The sequence below is a fragment of the Prenolepis imparis genome, unplaced genomic scaffold (assembly GCF_030444845.1).
Source record: "Prenolepis imparis isolate NDT839.2.m4 unplaced genomic scaffold, iyPreImpa1.0 SCAF_2, whole genome shotgun sequence".
Lineage (NCBI taxonomy): Eukaryota > Metazoa > Arthropoda > Insecta > Hymenoptera > Formicidae > Prenolepis > Prenolepis imparis.
The window spans coordinates 23,259,612-23,278,678 of NW_028141160.1; the positions used below are offsets into that span (position 1 = coordinate 23,259,612).

Genomic DNA, 19,067 nt, shown 5'->3' on the forward strand with positions numbered 1-19,067 from the left:
GCATCGATCATACATTGTCGGATATATGTAAGATATTCTAGGAAATCTCCGACGTAAAGTCTCGATGATAGGTGGATTTTCCGCGGATTTCGAATCTATTTTTAACCCCAAAAAAAAATTTCGCAAAGAGAATTTCGTTCTTTGTCGCAATATTAAAATATGTCCTTATTTATATTTATATTTTTTATATTTTTATATATTTTCTTATACAGGGTGTTCCATTTTAACTTTGCCATCGAAATATCTCGTAAAGTCTAAAAGATACGAAAAAATGTTTCAAACAAAAGTTGTGTGGCTTCAAGTGGGACATAAGATAGTGGAAAAGATTTGACCTTGCATAGTCACTTGAAGGTCACGTGAAGGTCACCGTCAATTGCTTAAATGGAACCTACTACTTTTCTTTGCATATTCTTGTAGCTTATCTCGAGAGCTTTCCAAAACCCTATATATGAGTTGAATTTCGTTCAGAAATTCCCGAGTTATAAGGCTTGAAAGTTACAATACCCATTACTCAAGATGTATCACGCGGAGGTTGCCTAGTCGGATTTACACCTCTCTTGTGTTCAGAGAAAGATTGGAGAATGATCCAGCCAGTGAAGGCAAGATCAGTGATTGATCCAGCCAGTGAAGGCAAGATCGGTGATTGATCCAGCCAGTAAAGGCAAGATCGGTGATTGATCCAGCCAGTAAAGGCAAGATCGGTGATTGATCCAGCCAGTGAAGGCAAGATCGGTGATTGATCCAGCCAGTAAAGACAAGATCGGTGATTGATCCGATGAAAGGATTTTATAATATTTCATTATGAATAAACTGTCAATTCTGACAGCCTTTACTGGCTGTATATTATTTTTATAATATTTTATATTTATATTAAATTATATTATATTATATATTTATATTTATATATAATTAATATACGCAAATGTAATACACATATCGTGTAATATAATAAAATGCATCGTATTATAAAAATATGACCTGATTAAAACATAAATATATTTAATTAATTTGCAATTATGCATTGTCAATTGAAATCCTATAATATCTCTCAAATAATCCAACATTAAAATATTAAAACACTGCGTTATTAAATATTTCATATTATTAAATAAAAGGTACATAAAATTAAATAAAAAAACGTAATCACTTCTAAAAGTATGAAAGGCTAAGAAAGCTAAGTTAATATAATATGCGATCTCAAGAAACAGAAATGTATTTTTTCTTTCTCCTGAATCGCGCGGTGAGAGAAAGATATTTCCAGGCGCGCGGATAAAATCCATTGCCATTTACCGCGAAAAATAATTTTATGTCACATAGCTTAGCGTACTGTATACGCTATAGCACGAGATGCTAAGAATGTTACCCGCCCTTCTCTTCGGATGTTGGCGCGCGCAGCCATCGTACTCTCGGGGTCGCGACTCGTCCCTGGTATACATTCAATTTCTTTTTCTTTCTTTCTTTCTTTTCCTTTTATTCGCCTCCTCTATCTCGACTTCCTTCTCCACGCGTTCTCGCAGTATCAACCTCTCCACAAGGTTCACAAAGGCCTCTCGTCGAAGGCGATACTTGCGTGCGCGATAAATATACATATACAGGGTGTTAAAAAAAGGGTTACATATTTTGAGAGCAGGTAGTATTAGTCAAAATAAGAAAAAAAAGTCTAATAAACATGAGTCCTACAATTAATATCTTCGAAGATACAGGCTATCTTTACATTTGAACTTGGGCTTTTCTTATTGATTGTATCACTTTTACATTGCAATAAGAGTACTTACTAGTTTTGCTATGGTAACATTGTATAACATTAGATTTATAAATATCAGTATCAGTATAAGAAATGAACAATAAGTTCAAATAGAAAGATAGCCTGTATCTTCGAAGATATTGATTATAGGATTCATGTTCATTAGACTTTTTTCTTATTTTGATTAATACTACTTGCTCTCAAAATATATAACCCTTTTTTTAACACCCTGTATATATATATATATATATATATATGTGTGTGTGTGTGTGTGTATATACGACACATCACATATATATGTTAAATTTAATCAGGCAGGGAAAGAGAGAGAAGGAGGGTGCACACACCTATTCCGACACGTCCGAATTCTCTCGCGGGGATATAATCGCGAAACATATATATATATTCTCTCGGATATTCCCACACATTGTTGAGACAGCTTTGTTTGTTTTGCGCGTCGAAGCGCAGTGGTTAGAATAGACTGACAATGAGAAACATACAGGTGCATTTGTAAATACGGTCTTGAACGATATAATCTCACGCTATTCAAACGCACCTTATTTGTCCCCAAAAATGTCTCAACAATAGTATAAAATTCTCTTCTCTCTTTCTTTCTGACTTCAGTTGCTTTTTAAGACACGATCGTGAATAAAATGTGCATGAATTAAAATAAATTTGAAGAAAATAAGCATTATGACATAATACACATATATTTGAAATTCTTATAAAAGATTTCTAGAGTCCCAAGGTTGGCATTCCAGTCTAATTTTTGCAACATATTATATTCGGCAATGAGAATATGCTGCAGATAATTTTTATTCAATTGTCTCGGTTAAGAAAAAAAATGAGAATTGTTAAAATGCACTCGAACGTACCAAGATCAAAGTCAATGATTACGACGACAATGGTACAAATGAAAAAGATCTGGCTTTGTGCAAACGCGCGTGGCATGCGTGGATAAATTCCATTTTGAAGTAAGTGGAGCGTACGATAAGGCAATCGATTGCAAATTAGATTCGATCGCGGACGGTCGTAAATTGCGAAATATCGATAGAATTCATATATGCATATCGCGATGCAATCGATGTTTCGTGGACAATTTCTACATCGTATAGTTCGTAAATATATAATACGTTTGTGTATCTTATTATTTATTATAATGTAAGCTGTAAGTGATATTTGCCTTGTCTCTTATAAAACAAAAACAATTTTTGCAATATTTATTTATTTATTGTCTTTGGAGACCCATTTATATTTTACTATAAATATTAAATTTATTTTTACATATGTTACATATTTTTTATGTTATATTTTCTGTTATATATTATACATTATTTTTATATTTATTTATAATATTTGCCTCGTCTTAAGAAACAAAAATATTTTTGCAATATTGTTTATTGCCTTTAAAAATCCATTTATATTTTATTTTATTTATTTTATTAAATTATATTATTTAATTTTATTATTATCTTTTATGTTTTTATAAAAAAAGAAATCTCAAACCTTATATTATGTCAAGGAAATCGTACATGATATTCGCTGTAAATTGATTTAAGTAATTTCTACTATGATCCACTTTACAGAGATTTCATTTGCGATATTATTCAAAGTAGAAATCGATTTATCATTATTTTTTGTTACATATGTCTATGCGTGTAATATTCGTGTAAAAACTATAATCATATACAACAGAAAAAATTATAAATAAAAATCTGTATACGAATTATACTAGCTCGATTAAAGTGCGTGTGGGCTTAAAATTCGAAATATTGAATTCTGAATAATTAATTTTCAAAATTTTATTTTTCCACTTTTCTATTATTATTTATATACCTACGTATTCAATATTGGAATAAAAAATTTTTTTAGAACCGCGGCCACACATCGCTCGTGCTTTATCAAAGATTCCTTTCATATAATAAATGATTGCCGCGTATACCGAGAAAACAATATTCGTCGAATCATATCTCGCGCAAAAGATGTGTTGTTGTTTTTCTAAGCGAAAAATAAAGGTGCTATCGATTGACTTCTCGTGTGCATTGATATACACTACGCAATAGAGGGAGAACATTGACCGTGACCGGATAATTTAATCCTCCGAGCAGTGTATCTAATGTTTATTTACTGACAACTTCAATCATATTTCTCTTAAAAAAAAATCATATTAATACAATGTCATTACGTTCCAAAGACGATCGTTAATTGATACGACGATTGATTATATCACTTTAAAAGCATATGTAACCGTATTATAAACATACAAAAAGAATATCCACCAATTCGCAACATTTTAAGATAAAAAAGTTAAGAGATAAAAGAAGGAAAAATAAAGTCAAGTGATAATCGAGATAATTGTTTTCTTATCAGCAAATTTTTAACTTAATTTTTTTACGATTAAACTCATTTTTTTTATTTCGAGTTTTTGTGCGTGTGATTATAGCAGCATCCATTTCACAATAATTCTAACTAGCTTTTTACTTTCATATGTAATGCAAAAGACATTACGCAATCCTTGTATTATATTATTTATTTTTATTATGTCTTTCATGTTTCTATAAAAAAAAATTCAAATCTCGTATCATGTCGAGAAAATTGTACATGGAATTTCACTTTACATTGATTAAGAAATTTCTATTACAGTCCACTTTAGAGATTTCACAATTTGCGATATTATTCAAAGTAGAAATCTATTTATCATTTCTTTTTTTTTGTTATACATATATGTATGTACAAATTCTAATTATATACAACAGAGAAAATTATAAATAAAATTATATTACGAATTACTAGCTCGATTAAAAAGAGATACAATAAATTGAGAGAGAGAAAGAATTATATTTAATTAAATCAGATTAAATCGTCAGGCAAACTGCGAGATTGAAAGATGGTTTCTTCACTTTTCTATACATCGACGCTGCAGTCCCCATTTTTACGTGACATTGTGTCAGATTCGCAGCTATAATATTGCGCGATATTACTGTCTGTATCGATTGACCCCTCCGAAAGTGACACGCTGTCCGCGCGGAGAGAGAACGTTGACCGTGAGGGCCGTGAATGACTTTAAAGATCCATTTTCGCCAATCGTTGAACGCTCTCGTCTACATACGCGACCATATGACGGCACGACATCGATTGAACGCATCAAGGCTGTGCAGCGCAGAAAACGCTGGCCTTGAAACATGCAAATGACTTTTAAACATCTCTTTTTTTACGCGGCCTAAAGTAGTATTTTTTTTTTCTTTACGTAACGTTTCGTCTGTCGAATCTTCGCGCCGATACATCTCGTAATGGCAAAAGGATCGTCTAATACCGCGGCAGAAATCACACAATTATAAATAGAATGGATAAGAGAGAAAAAAACTCTTCAACAGCCAAAAAAAGCTTATACAAGAAAGGCCTTTGTACAATCACGATACTTAAAATGGATGACTTTAAAGACCGTACAGAGAAACAGGCAATGTCATTGTACGACTCGGAGATATAGGAGAACAAGCTTATCATGATGAACTCGAAAATAAGAAAATATATTTTCAGTTATATAAAACTAATATAAATATAAATTAAAAAGATCAGTCACCGAATCATAATGAGAGAGAGAGAGAGAATATAATTTTTTTAATCTGCATACAAAAATTTATAATCTAATATTTATAATATATTTATAATATATTATAATATATTAAATAATATAAAATATTAAATAATATAAAATATTAAATAATATAAAATATAATATATTAATATAATATATTTATAATATATGTATTTATAATATAATATTTAAAACATAGAGAGGTGCAAGAATTAGAACTTTAGAAAATAGAAAAGGCAGCATTGTGCGTAGAAAAGAAGAGAAAAACGATCCTCTTATAGAGAACGATGATCTTGAATCGACTTGCAAGAATAACCTACTTTTTATATACATATTTCACGAATGAATATCATCAGAAAATCATTCACAGTATAATATGACTTAACACTTAACACCCATCATCCTTTTATTAACTGCAGAATAGCAATTGTTGTTCTACATTCGAGTCAATCTCGAGGATGGTTCGCTATAACGTACAATTAACACACAGTTTAGCACATGGTACTTGTCCTTCTGTCTTCGTGTCGCGGAAACATTGACTGTTTCTCGATTCGATATCTTCGAAACAGCAACAATTATCATTAGTGACGAGTTGGACCACAACGCGTTTTAATTATCTGCCGTATTATTTATCTCTATGTAAGATTTTATAAGATAGAATGGACGCTGTGTTATAAAGATATCGCGCTATATCGATTTATATAAAAATCGTTCATTATGCAGTTTCGCGTCGTGTCGCCTTTTTATCAGATTACACCGCTGCGGTTGCAATATATATATGTAATATGTATATATGTGTAATATGTAACTGTTACAAATTATCTACTTTTTCTTAAAAACTGTATATTTTTTTAACATTAATTGATTCCTCTCATTATTCTGTGCATAAAAGTATTGAATAAAATCATTGAAAAATGAGTATTTACGAGATATTTCATAATTTATGTAAAATTATGTCAAATAAAAATATCTCGTAAAATATTCACTTTTCAACCATCCTATCCTTATAACTTTTTTGCCGAATGTTGCGAGGAATCGATTTATATAAAAAAAAATAATTAGGATAGGCTCCATTTACAAAAACTAGGTTAATCTTTAAATGACCTTGGAAAACCGAGTTCACCCGAGGACAATTTTAGGTCACGATATAATATCCCCTCGAACTCCTAAAACTTTTGCTCGATAGATTTTTTTTTAAATCACATCACATGATTTCCAGATATTTGTTTCAAAATTAAAGTGAATTACCATGTATATGTATGTATACATATGTATATATATCACGTAGTGATGGTAAATATTGGTTATTATCGTTTCGCACATATAACACTTCCTTTAGAATATAAAATTTATATGTCATTACGGTATCGAAAATAAAGATTAAGACAGGAATTCGACGAATTTAATAACACACGACGGTGGTTTAATAACACAAATTTTCGCGAATAAGCGTGGAAATAATTCTTATTTACGACGTCGAAAATTCAATCTAACCAAACTACACCGATTTCTATTTTCGTAATAACAATTACGTGACACAGACAGGCCATTATTCGATAATTTTCGTATAAGGCAACACAAAACGGACGGACCTTTCGTCGCTCGGTGAGATTATTGATCGGCCAATAGCGGCTTTGTGTGTCTGTCTGCCTGGCAAATCAGCAGCATCGAGGATCGAGGGTCCTTCGAGAGAAGAGAATCTGGCACCGTTATTAATTTCTCTGGATTATCGGTGCAAGTCACGGATCCTCGATCTAATTTTCCGCTCTCGCGTTAATGTTAAAGTCATTCGCTACGAGGATCCCCAAGGATTCGCCGTACGGAAGAAATTACTGATTCAAGTCGCGACAATAAGCTAATGATGGAGAGAAAACTCATGAGAAAGTAAGCTATAGGATATGTATAAATGTTATCTTTTATATTTTAATATCGAAAAAATAAAGAATAATAATTATTTTTTATTTATATTTTTTATTTATATTTGTGTTTATATTTTTATTTATACTTAGGCATTGCGCACAATTAGAGAAAATATTAGGAATAAATATTAAATATTAGGAATAAGAATTATTTTAAAATAATAAAATCGCAGAAACTCTGATATATAAAAATACAAATTCGGATATAAATTCGGACTAAGAAATAAAGAGCTAATAAAAGCTCTTTATATTCGAATTTGTATTTATATATCAGAGTTTTTTCGATTTTATTATTTTAAAATAATTCTTATTCCTAATATTTTCTCTATTGTGCGCAGGACCTTATTTTATCTATATTATACATATATTTATATTTTATTATATTTTATTTATATTTATTACAAAAATTGCATAAAACATATCGGAATATTGATCGCAATATTATTTTGGAGATTTTAGAGATTTTAGGGATGATACAGCGAAATCCCTTATATCTCTTTCTTATATACTCGAGTCATTGTAGAAGTTTCGCCACGCAGAGTCTATAACACATCCTTTCTCTCCTCGTTCTCTTCCTCTCAATAACAACAGATTTAAGTTAAATTGACAAAGGTCTATACTGACAAGGACTCGATGATAAATATTATTCTATCGCGAATATATACGTTACATATAGCTAGATATTAACAAGATATGATCAAAACGGAAAGACAATCGGATTTGGCATGAAAAATTCTAGAACGTGCTCGTTTTAAATTAGGACAAACTTATGATTTGGAACAAATGCGGACTATCGCATACGTGTCTTTGAAAAAAATTACGTCTAAAATTGAAAATTTTAAAAATTTAATTATAATAAGACGAAGGGAGAGAGGAAAAGAGAAAGAATATGTACAATATTTTCGTGTAATTTTTTTTTACACCAACAAATCAGAAATGGACGTTTTGGCACACCCCGTAGATCCATAATATAAAGCGTTTCGTGCAACTACGCGGCAGTGAAATCGATAATTAAATGGAACTCGTACGGTTTCGCGACTTATCAGGTCAGAAGACGGTTTTGTCGATGACTATTCGCGAAATATACTCATCTATTTTTATCAAGACGTTCCTTCGACATTTGCAAGACATATTGACAGCTCATTCGTAAATGCTTTGAAGAGAGACGCGCAGATATAGGAAGGAAATATGACAAATTCCTGACATATGAGTTTGTAAAGAAAGAATACAGAAAATAAATAAAGGAAAAAGAGGATGTATATATGTTACTTCTATTTTATACACCGGAAAAGGGAGGTTGAGATTCCTTTATCATATAGTTTAAAAACAGCGACTAAAGAGAGGATTTAAATTTCATCTCTCTTGTATGTTTTATTTTTAAATTTTATAAACTATATGGTTTCAGTATATCTATTTAATATTTAATATTTTGACATTTCAATATTTTATGTTTTGGATATTCTTCCGAATGGGACACTTCGAGTTCGGAACAGCCCTTTAGCGTACTGAAAGTAGATACCAAAACAACGTAATATATAAAATTTCAACCGCGGCAAATCATTTTTTCAACAGTTTTTACCTAAAAGTAAAATCTCAATTAAACTCAATAACGGTATTAATACTTAATAATTATCAGTTTGTGTTTTTGGTTAAAGCAGAGAATTCTCTGCTTTAAAAACCTGCCACGTCCTCGTCGTTAGTTCCGGGTTATGCCAAGAGCAGGGATAAATAAATATCTATGTTTTAATGTAGGTATTGTATGTGTATAATACAAAACACATAATATTTTTTAATATTCATTTCGATTCATTCACATGCTCTCATAAATTTAAACTTTGCACGTGAATCATAAAACTATAAATGCCGTTAGCAAGAAGATATACTGACGAACCAATGTCAAAGGATGACATCATGCGAAAACGTTTATTTTAATTGCAAACATGTGCAAACTGAAAATCTCTCGCTATACGAAGATTTGCCGTTAACTCTCTCCTTCTCTCTCTCTCTCTCTCTCTTATCTATAGACATTGACGTCTATTTTTGGATCAAAACGAATCCATCAGATAAAATTAATATATCTTCATTAAGTGTTCACGATTAATTCTAAAAACTCGTTTCAACGCGTAACATGTGTACGCACGCAATGTACGATATTTCCTCTATGAAATAATTATTCCAGTCAGAGATTACCTCTTCCGCCTGATCGAAGAGAGAAAGAGAGAGCGAGAGAGAAAAGTGGAGCCCTGGTAAGGGCGAGGGCTGAAATAGACATCGATCGATTTTGCTGAATGCGGAATGGGGTTCATTGAGATACGCGCTCGCGTCGGGGTCAGATCGTAGGAGGATCGTAGAAGAGGAGAGCGACAGAGAGAAAGAGAAAGGATTATCAATCAAGTGACTATCAAAGTCCCTGCCATCCGTCCGACACGCTTTCGTTCGCGGCCGGAAGGAAATTACCAGCGCGATATGTGTAATCGGTCGACATGACTAACCGACGACTACCGCGAAAGGTTCGTCACCTTGTGAAATTATTCCCTCTCGCCCGAGGATGAAATCGCGCTAGGTCTTCCCCGTTAATCCCAAACACGGCAAGGTGTACTGTTATGTGTACACAAACCGTGCATGTATGTATGTGTGTATGTATAAGAGATACATATATGTTTACAGAGTTAATGTATGTTTTCTCATAGAGTTCTTGGAGATTTATGTTGGACAAATATCACTTGTAACAATATAATGTATATGTTATACATTCAACGCTACCCAGTCCGTATTATATGTTTTTCATTTTTATTTAACTAATTATGTTCGCGAGAAACAAATGAAAGCGACATTCAAGAGAACACGAGCTAATTGTAAGAACAATGTTAAGGAAATTTGTCATGCGCATAAGTACCTTGTATGTATGTGTATTTTCTTAAATAAACAGTAAATTTTAGAACACTTAAAAAACAGCTGTTTACTCGAGTCTTTCCTATATGTAAGTTTGTCAAGTTTTTATTATTATTTTTTTTTTTCTTCCTTTATATACCCTCAACACGCGATCCAAGGACGTTCTCTCGGTTTAATTAATTTATCACCCTAATCTAATCGAGGCTAATAATTCCGAAGTTCGCGATGTTAAAAGGGGCACTTCCATCCCCTCAAACAGATTTTATAGAGATTATTAATTTATCAGAACAATTTCACAAACAAATCATATTTAAATTGCGTTTCAATTAAAAATTAGATACTGAAGAATGAGAGTAAAGATTTCACAATTTTTCTCAACTATTTAGTTGCTTCTCAAAATATGTACAGATAATTAAGCGATTATAAATATGAATAAAATAATTTAATTCCGTATTTTATTTCGTAAACAAGGTAGTCCGAAAACGTTATCATTATTTTCAAGATAAGAACGAAATACAAATATAAATATGGAACAGATCTATAGATATCTTTTAGATATCTATACATTTTCCTAAGCTAGTGTGTATTTTAAACGCATAAAGACACAACATAAGCTATTATTTCTTCAAATAAAAGACATGATTCGAATCATTTTCGTGAATCGAAAGCAGATATTAATAATCACGATAACAAAACAAAATGACGTAATTACATTTAAATGTAAACGTGTGTGACCTTGATGTAAAGTCGAATATACAAGAATTCAGAGTTTCTTTCGGACAAATTAAAAGTTTCCAAAATCGAATTCTTTGTTCGGGAATCTGTCTCGATATTAAACCAGAGTAGAACAACTCATCGATAAATAAGCGATTCTATCCTTTTCGACCGCGCATTCTTTTCTTCCATCTCTCGAAAAGGACGAACTTTCGTCTCGTTTATATCATAAAGAATGTGCGAAGAAACTTTTCTCGGGAGAAAAAAAATAAAAATATCTGTTCGTGTATGAATTTTTAGTGTGCGCTAAATTTATGCTATATGTATTATTATAACATATTTGTGATGCTAAAATATTATATATGTATAATATATAATCATACTAAAAATATGTATAATTTTTTGATTATGATAATTAACGTCTTGCATACGCATGACGTGTAATTAACGCGTAATTAACGTTCCGGATCCTGCTTTCAGCTTTTCAAAAGTAGGATGTTAACGATCGCACGAGTCGGAAATAGCTGCCTACAGAAATCGAACAACACAAAGTCTGTCCTTCTCGCACTCTCTACATTTCCCTACAATTTTTTCTTTCCCTTCTCTTTACTCCATCTAAAATATTCGTTTCGTCTTTGAACGCAGAAAGATATAAATCCTAAAAAAAAAAAAGAGAGAACAGACTCTTAGATTCCTCCTCAAGATATTCCGCACGATCACTATTATTATCATATCGTGCAATCCTTCAAGATTCTATCTTCGTCGGCCAACACTCTCATCGCATTTCTAATCGCTTCTCCAATTTGCACATTCGCATGTTTACCAGAATTTTTAACAGAATACAGCAATAAAAAGCGTGCAAGAAATGCATCATATATGTATAAGTGTAAATATATTTTAGAATAGAAAGGATTGAATCTCCAATGCTCCGAAGTCTCGGTTCCACGCGACATTGTGCTCGTCGGAGAATTGATTCTCGTCGAAGAGAGTGCCGGGGTTCGCGCGAAACGTCAGCGGGAAGGTGCGCGAGTGTCAGCGCGAGTCACCTTCAACGGCAGACAAATGAAAAAGGTGAGCGACTCGCGCGAAACCCCCCTACGCTTCTCTTTCACGCGAGTTCTACCTGCTCTCGCTGTGCGTATAGACAGCGGAACGAAACGGACTCGAAATCGTCCGAAATCTCCGAGTACACCCTGCCATGAATTTACGTCACGAATCGAAATCCTTGTTCACTCATTTTCCTCGTCGAAGACGGAGACGTCTTGGACAAATTTTTTTTCTCCTTCTTTTAACACAAACTTAATATTTTTACATGAGATGAAAAAAAATCAAATGTCACGGGTCGTAAATATTTATTTAAATTGGCAAATCGGGCGAGCAAACCGGTGCTCGATATATCCGGATTTATAACTTTCGCTCTCTTTTACTTACAGTCAAGATGCTTCTTCTTGGGTCCGATCATCTCCTCCGTGGTGGCCTTGCAAACAGACTTGGCGAGGCCCTGGCCGGCGATACTGTGCCTCGCGGCCAGCAGCCTGTCGTTGATCGTCTGTCCCGCCATACTGTCCCGCTGTCACACACAGTGAATATGAGCAACGGTCAGCGATAGCTGTTCAACGTTCGCGAAAATTCAGCAATTTATATTCGGACGCGAATTTATCAGGTCGCGCCTTCCCTTTCGCTTATACACAGACACACACAGAGAGAGAGAGAGAGAGAGAGAGAGAGAGAAGGAGAAAATGCGCGCGCGGACGAGGAGGAATCCCGACCCGAGACGATCGCGAGAAACGGGGTGAACTCGGCCTCGCTGTTTCGACGCGACGGATTTTTCTCCGGGCACTGCAACTACTACTAACTTCACCGCACACGATGATGGACACGATGACACTCGAGTGTACGAGTAAACGGCGTAAACGAGAGCCGAGACCAGGACCAGGCGCTAACCGCGCGAGGCGCCCGCACAACACGTCCCGCTCACCCCGATATTATACTTTGGCCCGCCGCGCTGCTTTTCCGGTCTTCCGGTACCTCTCGCCTCTCCTCTCGCTCGTTCTCCTTCTTTTCCTCGCGCGTTCGCCGCCTCTCCGTCTCCTTCTCTCTTTTAGCCGGTTCCTTCGTTCGCGCGACGCGAACAATAAGCCCGCCGCGATTTCTCCGCGTTCACCAGCAGCGGAGCCAGACAGCTCGCGCTCAAGCTTCAACGGCTCAGCTGGACGGTGTAACGTCGGCGGCCGACGGCGACAGCAGGCTGCTTCTATCTGCCAAGATGGCGGCGGCGCTCGGTGCCGACCGTGCCGACTCGCGCGCCCCCACCCCTCCAAGCTCGACCAATCGCGAGCGTCCGCCGTGACATTGGCGCACTTGGCGCCCGCCGTGACGTCACGCCGACCAGTCGGCGACGGCGGCGTGACCAAGATTTGAGAATCCGAGATACGCTGGAAGGAAAACGCACGCCCGTTCCGATCGACGATGATTCTTAGCCTTTCATCAATTCGAGGGTTACTTTATTCATCGAGAGGAAGATATTTGATTTATTCGCCAGTTTCGTCGCGATGTACGAGCGCGATATCAATTAACGCGATCTCTCCGGAGCCGATTCGATCATCGATTAAAAAATGTGACGTGACGTTAGTACTTGTCACATTGGACATTGCTACCAACGTGAGGCGATTCTCCGAAAATTCTTACGACATAGACATGCTATCTCCAACATTCCAGCATATTGTGTGCTCGTGGTAATAATTTTTTTCAAGGGCAGAATTTTTTTATTTGACCGATATGACTGATATATATTTTTGTAGAAACGAAGACAAATGGAATATTTGAAAGTTTTTTTGTATACTGTGGATCATCGCGCTATAACCAATCAGGATAAAGAAATCCTGATTCTTTTTATCCTGATTGGTCGATCGAACGCATCTCTAGCGTTTTCTCGACCGCAGCATTTATCACGCCTTTGTTTTATGTCTCGTTTTATAACAGAGAGGGCGTTAGTTCACAGAGAATAATTCTTCAAGTCAATTTGTAATTCGCATAATTATAACGCGGTTTATATTATGTGTGATCTCATAATTATACTTCTTTTTCTTTTAATATCTAATATTTGTCTAAGAAAATTTTTTTTAATAATAAAAAATAATCTTAACAATAAATATCTTTCTTGAAATTGCTATATAATAAAGAATACAATAAAAGATAAAAACTGCCCATGTTTAATGGTTCTGATATTTGATTTATTTGAAAACTTTAGAGAGAAAAAAACAATTGCAATTTAATTAATCGCAATATTAATTCTCAGAATTATACCAACCATGAATAAACTGATCGTTGACTAAATAATTTTTACTCATATATATTTCATCAGCAACACGCATGTAAAAATGGCTCAGATTCCGGTTAGGTTAGGTTAATCACATCAACAAGAGCAATGTAAGAGATTAATAAAAAGAGAATTCCCAAATTATATCTGTCCAAATGTAATATATTATTTTAAAAGAATCTCTTACGTTTTATCCATCATTTTTCAGGAAAATGGAAGGGGATCGATTTCGGCGATGCTTCTATAATTATCGCGCCGTCGTCGCGTTCATATATCGGTGCTCGGTGCGGTGGCTGAAACTAGAGTCCCTTCGATCAGCTGGAACGTGACTGGAGCGCCAGGCGAGTTATCGCGGGAAACGCGATATATCGCGGTTCGGAGCGCGGTTCAGTCGGGTCTCCGATGCGACGAAGTTAGCCGCGATTGGGCTGCGTGTGTGGTTGTGTTCGTCGAGAGCGGCTGTGCGAGCAGCAGTTCAGAGCGACGGAAAGCGCGGCAAGAGTACCTACCTCTCGCGTGTCAGAACCATCACCACGTGAACCCGCATACTTCTCGCGTCTATTTTAGCGGCTTTCCCGGAAATCCCGGATCGTCCCCGGTCTCAAGATTCTGCGACTCACGCTCGGCGCAATCAGGAGGATGACGACGGCGGTCGACAAGGAGGAGGCGCGGAAACGCTTGACGTCGCTGCAGTGGCATGTAACCCAGGAAAAGGGCACTGAAAGGTGAGGGCGAAACAAGAAGAAGAGACTCTCGAGTCGATTTTTCGAAACCGAATGTCTCGGAAAAACACGACTGGCATTAGGTCCATTTTTGCGTACTAGTGTCACGGGAAAGTAATCCGAACGAAAATTATACAAGGGTTTCGTAGTCAGTTTACTTTGCTTGTAGTAGCTTGTCGATTAAAGAATGAGCTTTTTCTTGACCGACTTGTGTTTCAACATGTTCGTGAAATAGTTTCTTATTTTTACAGCTTGCCTTCAGTTTCCTATATCACGACGCATTTGATTTTCTATTTAGAAAGGAAGAGAGAGGGAGAGAGGGGGAGAGAGAGAGAGAGAGAGAGAGAGATGATGTCAGCTGATTCTATAATAGAGTCAAAGTGTAACACAGTTGCGCAACGGCGATAACATAATAGAGACTTCGAACTATGCTAATTATATTGACAAACGGATGTTATTCGTCACGATCCATATTTACACATGTCAGACATATATAATATTTTGCTCCACCTGAATTTACATTAAAAAATGTCTCATTTAAATTTTAAACAAATTTACGTCGAGAAATATTTATTTATGCATATTTTTGCAAAGATGATATCAATATATTTATATTAGTATATTTATTAAATTTGCGAAAAGAAGCACTATAATATTGCACTATATATATGTATACAAAATGTTAACGTGGCTATCGTGTATCAGCTATCACGAGATGTGTATTTTTGCAAATAAAATCGCGATGATATGGCGTAATTTACTGCAAGATATGTCGTAAAGACGGAAACGCGCAAAGTCACGTGGTCGCGCGATTAAGTGGTTCAATTCTTATTATTAAACAGATGTGTAAGGAACCGAAATAACTTTTTCAAGAGCGTCTGGCTTTGGATTCGACTCACGGCCAACGGGTTTAAAAATAAACTATATGTGTCACGCAAAGTTCGCTCCCCTTTTTTTTTCTCCCCCTAATAACGCGACACTCCACAACTCACCCTTATTTTCTCGTTTCGCAGGCCGTTTACCGGTTGCTACAATAAATTTTACGAGAAGGGAACGTACATCTGCATCGTGTGCAATCAAGAATTGTTCTCCTCGGACACCAAGTACGACAGCGGATGCGGTTGGCCCGCATTCAATGAGGTTTTGGATCAAGGACGCATTAAATTGACCAAAGACACTTCTCATGGTAAGCGATTATGGTCGTCGTTTAGCGTATCTTTTATAACGCAATCTCGGAATGGCACATTTCTCTAGACACACACTCACACACAGACCCACTATGTTCGTTTCAACGTCGAACATTGCACAATTCCTTTGATAGTACGCGGGTACACTCAAAATCGTATTATGATAATAATTAAAAGTCCTGTTAATAAGTCCTTGTACCCGTTTACTATTTACAAAATTATAATCATAACGTACCTATAATTATACACTTGCATAACATATTATACTAAATCTATATCCTGGTCATTTCACCTGTTTATTTTCTGCTTAAAATAGAAATCTCTTTATATATTTTCTCATTGTGTTTCTCATGTAAAATTTTAAATCTTTCATAATATCACAAATTTCACGAAAATTGTAACTGTAATTTTTTATTTTCACTCTTGTGTCTCGTCTCTTTTTGATCTCTTTGTATTCGTGAATGTAGAAACTTTTTTGTATATATATTTGATGTATACATATATAAAAAATATTTAGAGATTTAAGAGAAAAGCAGAATCTACATTTACATGTTCATACATAATTCTATTGTATATATAGAATGTTGTATATGTATATGTATTAGACGAAAATTCTTTTGTGTTCTCTCTCCCCGATTCCTTGCATGCACTTGCTTAGAGTGTGATGGTGTTAGACTTACATTACTTTCTTATTTTAAACTAATGTGTGCTACATTCTATATGAAACAGTCCTTAGAGATGTACGGATTAAAAGATAGACAAAAATATCTGTCATACATAATATTTATGTTAGTTTATAGTGCTGTACATAGCTATGAGTACAAAATTTTCGACGATTGTTCAAACACAACTTGCATTCTCTCAATGCGAATAATATTTTTTTTTCTCAATTGCAAATCTTTAACGCATAGATCATTGCTTTTTGCAGCATATATATCTCTTTGATGCAAATAAAATTCTTTGCTTTGATGTTATCGATAACACAGTTGAGATAACAATATTTCATCATTTGTATATGTTTTAATACTCACAGCTAAATATACAAGCTAACAATTATTTCTGCATAGTAAGACTTCTGCAATATAAACACGCTTGATATGAAGAAATATATTTGCATATATTATGAACAAAATAAAATACAAAATATGAAACATATAATATATCGTGCAATTGTTTAATTTTTTGCCAAAAAAAAGCGTACAATCAGGATTGACAATTAAGGCGATCAAAAAAAAGTCACATACAAGAATAAAATCGTTTCGTATATATGTACGCACATTTCCATTATTATTATTTTTTTTTAGTGTCATATAAATGTTACCTATTTCTCTCATGATCGGGGATCAACTTCTTTAGTTTTGATCTTCTCTTGTAATCCAATAGCTCTCTTTAGATCACTTCTATTTCTTCTGAAAAGTGTATCACGAAAAGGGTGTCGGTCTGCGTCTAATCACACTCTATTGTTCTTTCTCCTTTTGCCTTCCTTGATCACTCCTTGGCTACTACTACTATCATCACCACCACCACTCTTCACTCTCATCACTGAAAAAAAACACCACTGAAAATCGCGCGTCACGTCGAATTAAAACGACGCCAACTAGTCGGCGGCAATCTACTACTGCTGATCGCAAACCCAGATATGATGCGGACCGAAGTGACCTGTTCAAAGTGCGACGCTCACCTGGGACATGTGTTTAACGACGGGCCGAAGCCGACGAGGAAGCGCTTCTGCATCAATTCTGCCTCCATAAGCTTCCATGCGGCAGGAGAGGAGAAAAAGTCTACGTAAAATAAGCTCTTGTTTTTTATTTCTGATATTTATGAGATTCACATGTGAAGTCATATAACACATCATATATATATATATATATATTTATGGATGATGTGTTATAATCGTCATAAAATACCTCTGGTTTATATTTATATGCATTGTAAAGAGATAGAGTAATAATATAATTATTATCGCCAAAGTACCAAATAGGCTGTCTCTGTAAAATAAAAGTTTGTTATTATTATTATATATATATTATTATATATATATGTAAGGAATTAAGGAATATTTAATGTTTTATCACTTTTGACGCAATGCGAATACATCGCTATTAACTAATCTTTCTCTATATCAATTACTATATATTCTTTTTTTATTTATATTTCATTACTTAATTATATACGATTTTTGCGTATATTCGCGAATATTCCTCTTTACGTTAATCTTCTACGAAAGTTTACCGAATATCCTATTTATATACAGAGATAAAACGTTTCCGACCGACTTTTCACACAAGAAGCTAATTCTATGTTATCAGTTCTGAAATCTCTGCATTGTGTTACTGCTTACTCTCTCGATATTACAAATATGTACATATCCGTATTAAAGAGAACAAAGTTTAACACCTACACAAGATGTATGTACACTGCATAATGCGAGAAAACGTGCGATACTGAAAAGAACTATGATGAAAATGTCTAATCAAAGAATGTTATTTTTTCAATAAACGCCATATGTAAAATATATATACCACGTATTTTATATATTAAATGAGACAGATATAAAGTATAAATAATTAGTTTTCATTTCTCTTAATACTATCAGGCAAGGAGGAGGACATTTTTTTATACGAGAAAAAACGTATTTGTTATAAAATGTTTCCTTATATTGTAACGTTTCAAAACGAACTAAAAGGTGTTATAGTACAATATATGCGCAAAATTCTAGGCATTATTTTTACAATTCATTACTCCTTTTCTGTGATTTTTTTGCACCCCTTTACTTTGAAACTTGAACTTTTATATCTCGTCACAAAAATTTCAAATATTCTTCCTGAGAGACCAGATTTCTGCCGAATGTTTTTTCCGATAAATGCGTTTCTTTCTTACAAAAGTTAAAGTCGAACGAACCTTCCTTTGTCCGGGAAGTTTCTTTTTTTTCAATCTCAGCAGTAAAATAGCGACTTTGTTACTATAGGCCTACT

At 34.6% G+C, this 19,067-nt stretch overlaps 2 protein-coding genes across 23 annotated transcripts in view; one reads left to right on the plus strand and one right to left on the minus strand.

Annotated features, from left to right (window-relative positions):
* Positions 1-14,389, minus strand: part of Lap (phosphatidylinositol-binding clathrin assembly protein lap) — a 34,592-nt gene extending 20,203 nt beyond the window's left edge. For 9 of the 21 annotated variants that reach the window (XM_083032302.1, XM_083032299.1, XM_083032307.1 and 6 more), the window contains exon 1: positions 12,296-13,147. In XM_083032302.1, coding sequence (XP_082888428.1) covers positions 12,296-12,425 — 130 coding nt within the window. In that variant the 5' untranslated portion in view covers positions 12,426-13,147. Of the gene's footprint in view, positions 1-12,295; positions 13,149-14,370 lie in introns of those variants that run through there. The other 12 variants (XM_083032310.1, XM_083032305.1, XM_083032314.1 and 9 more) reach the window with 6 other exon arrangements.
* Positions 14,390-14,470: 81 nt separating this feature from the next.
* Selr (methionine sulfoxide reductase SelR) lies at positions 14,471-18,607 on the plus strand. 2 transcript variants are annotated; one of them, XM_083032333.1, is made up of 3 exons: positions 14,471-14,908; positions 15,919-16,091; positions 17,694-18,607. In XM_083032333.1, the coding sequence occupies exons 1-3, from the start codon at positions 14,823-14,825 to the stop codon at positions 17,879-17,881; spliced, it is 447 nt and encodes a 148-aa protein (XP_082888459.1). In that variant the 5' UTR covers positions 14,471-14,822; the 3' UTR covers positions 17,882-18,607. The 2 variants fall into 2 exon arrangements, with proteins under 2 accessions (XP_082888459.1, XP_082888460.1); XM_083032334.1 differs by having other exon boundaries at positions 14,482-14,908; positions 17,730-18,607.
* The last annotated feature ends 460 nt before the right edge of the window (positions 18,608-19,067 follow it).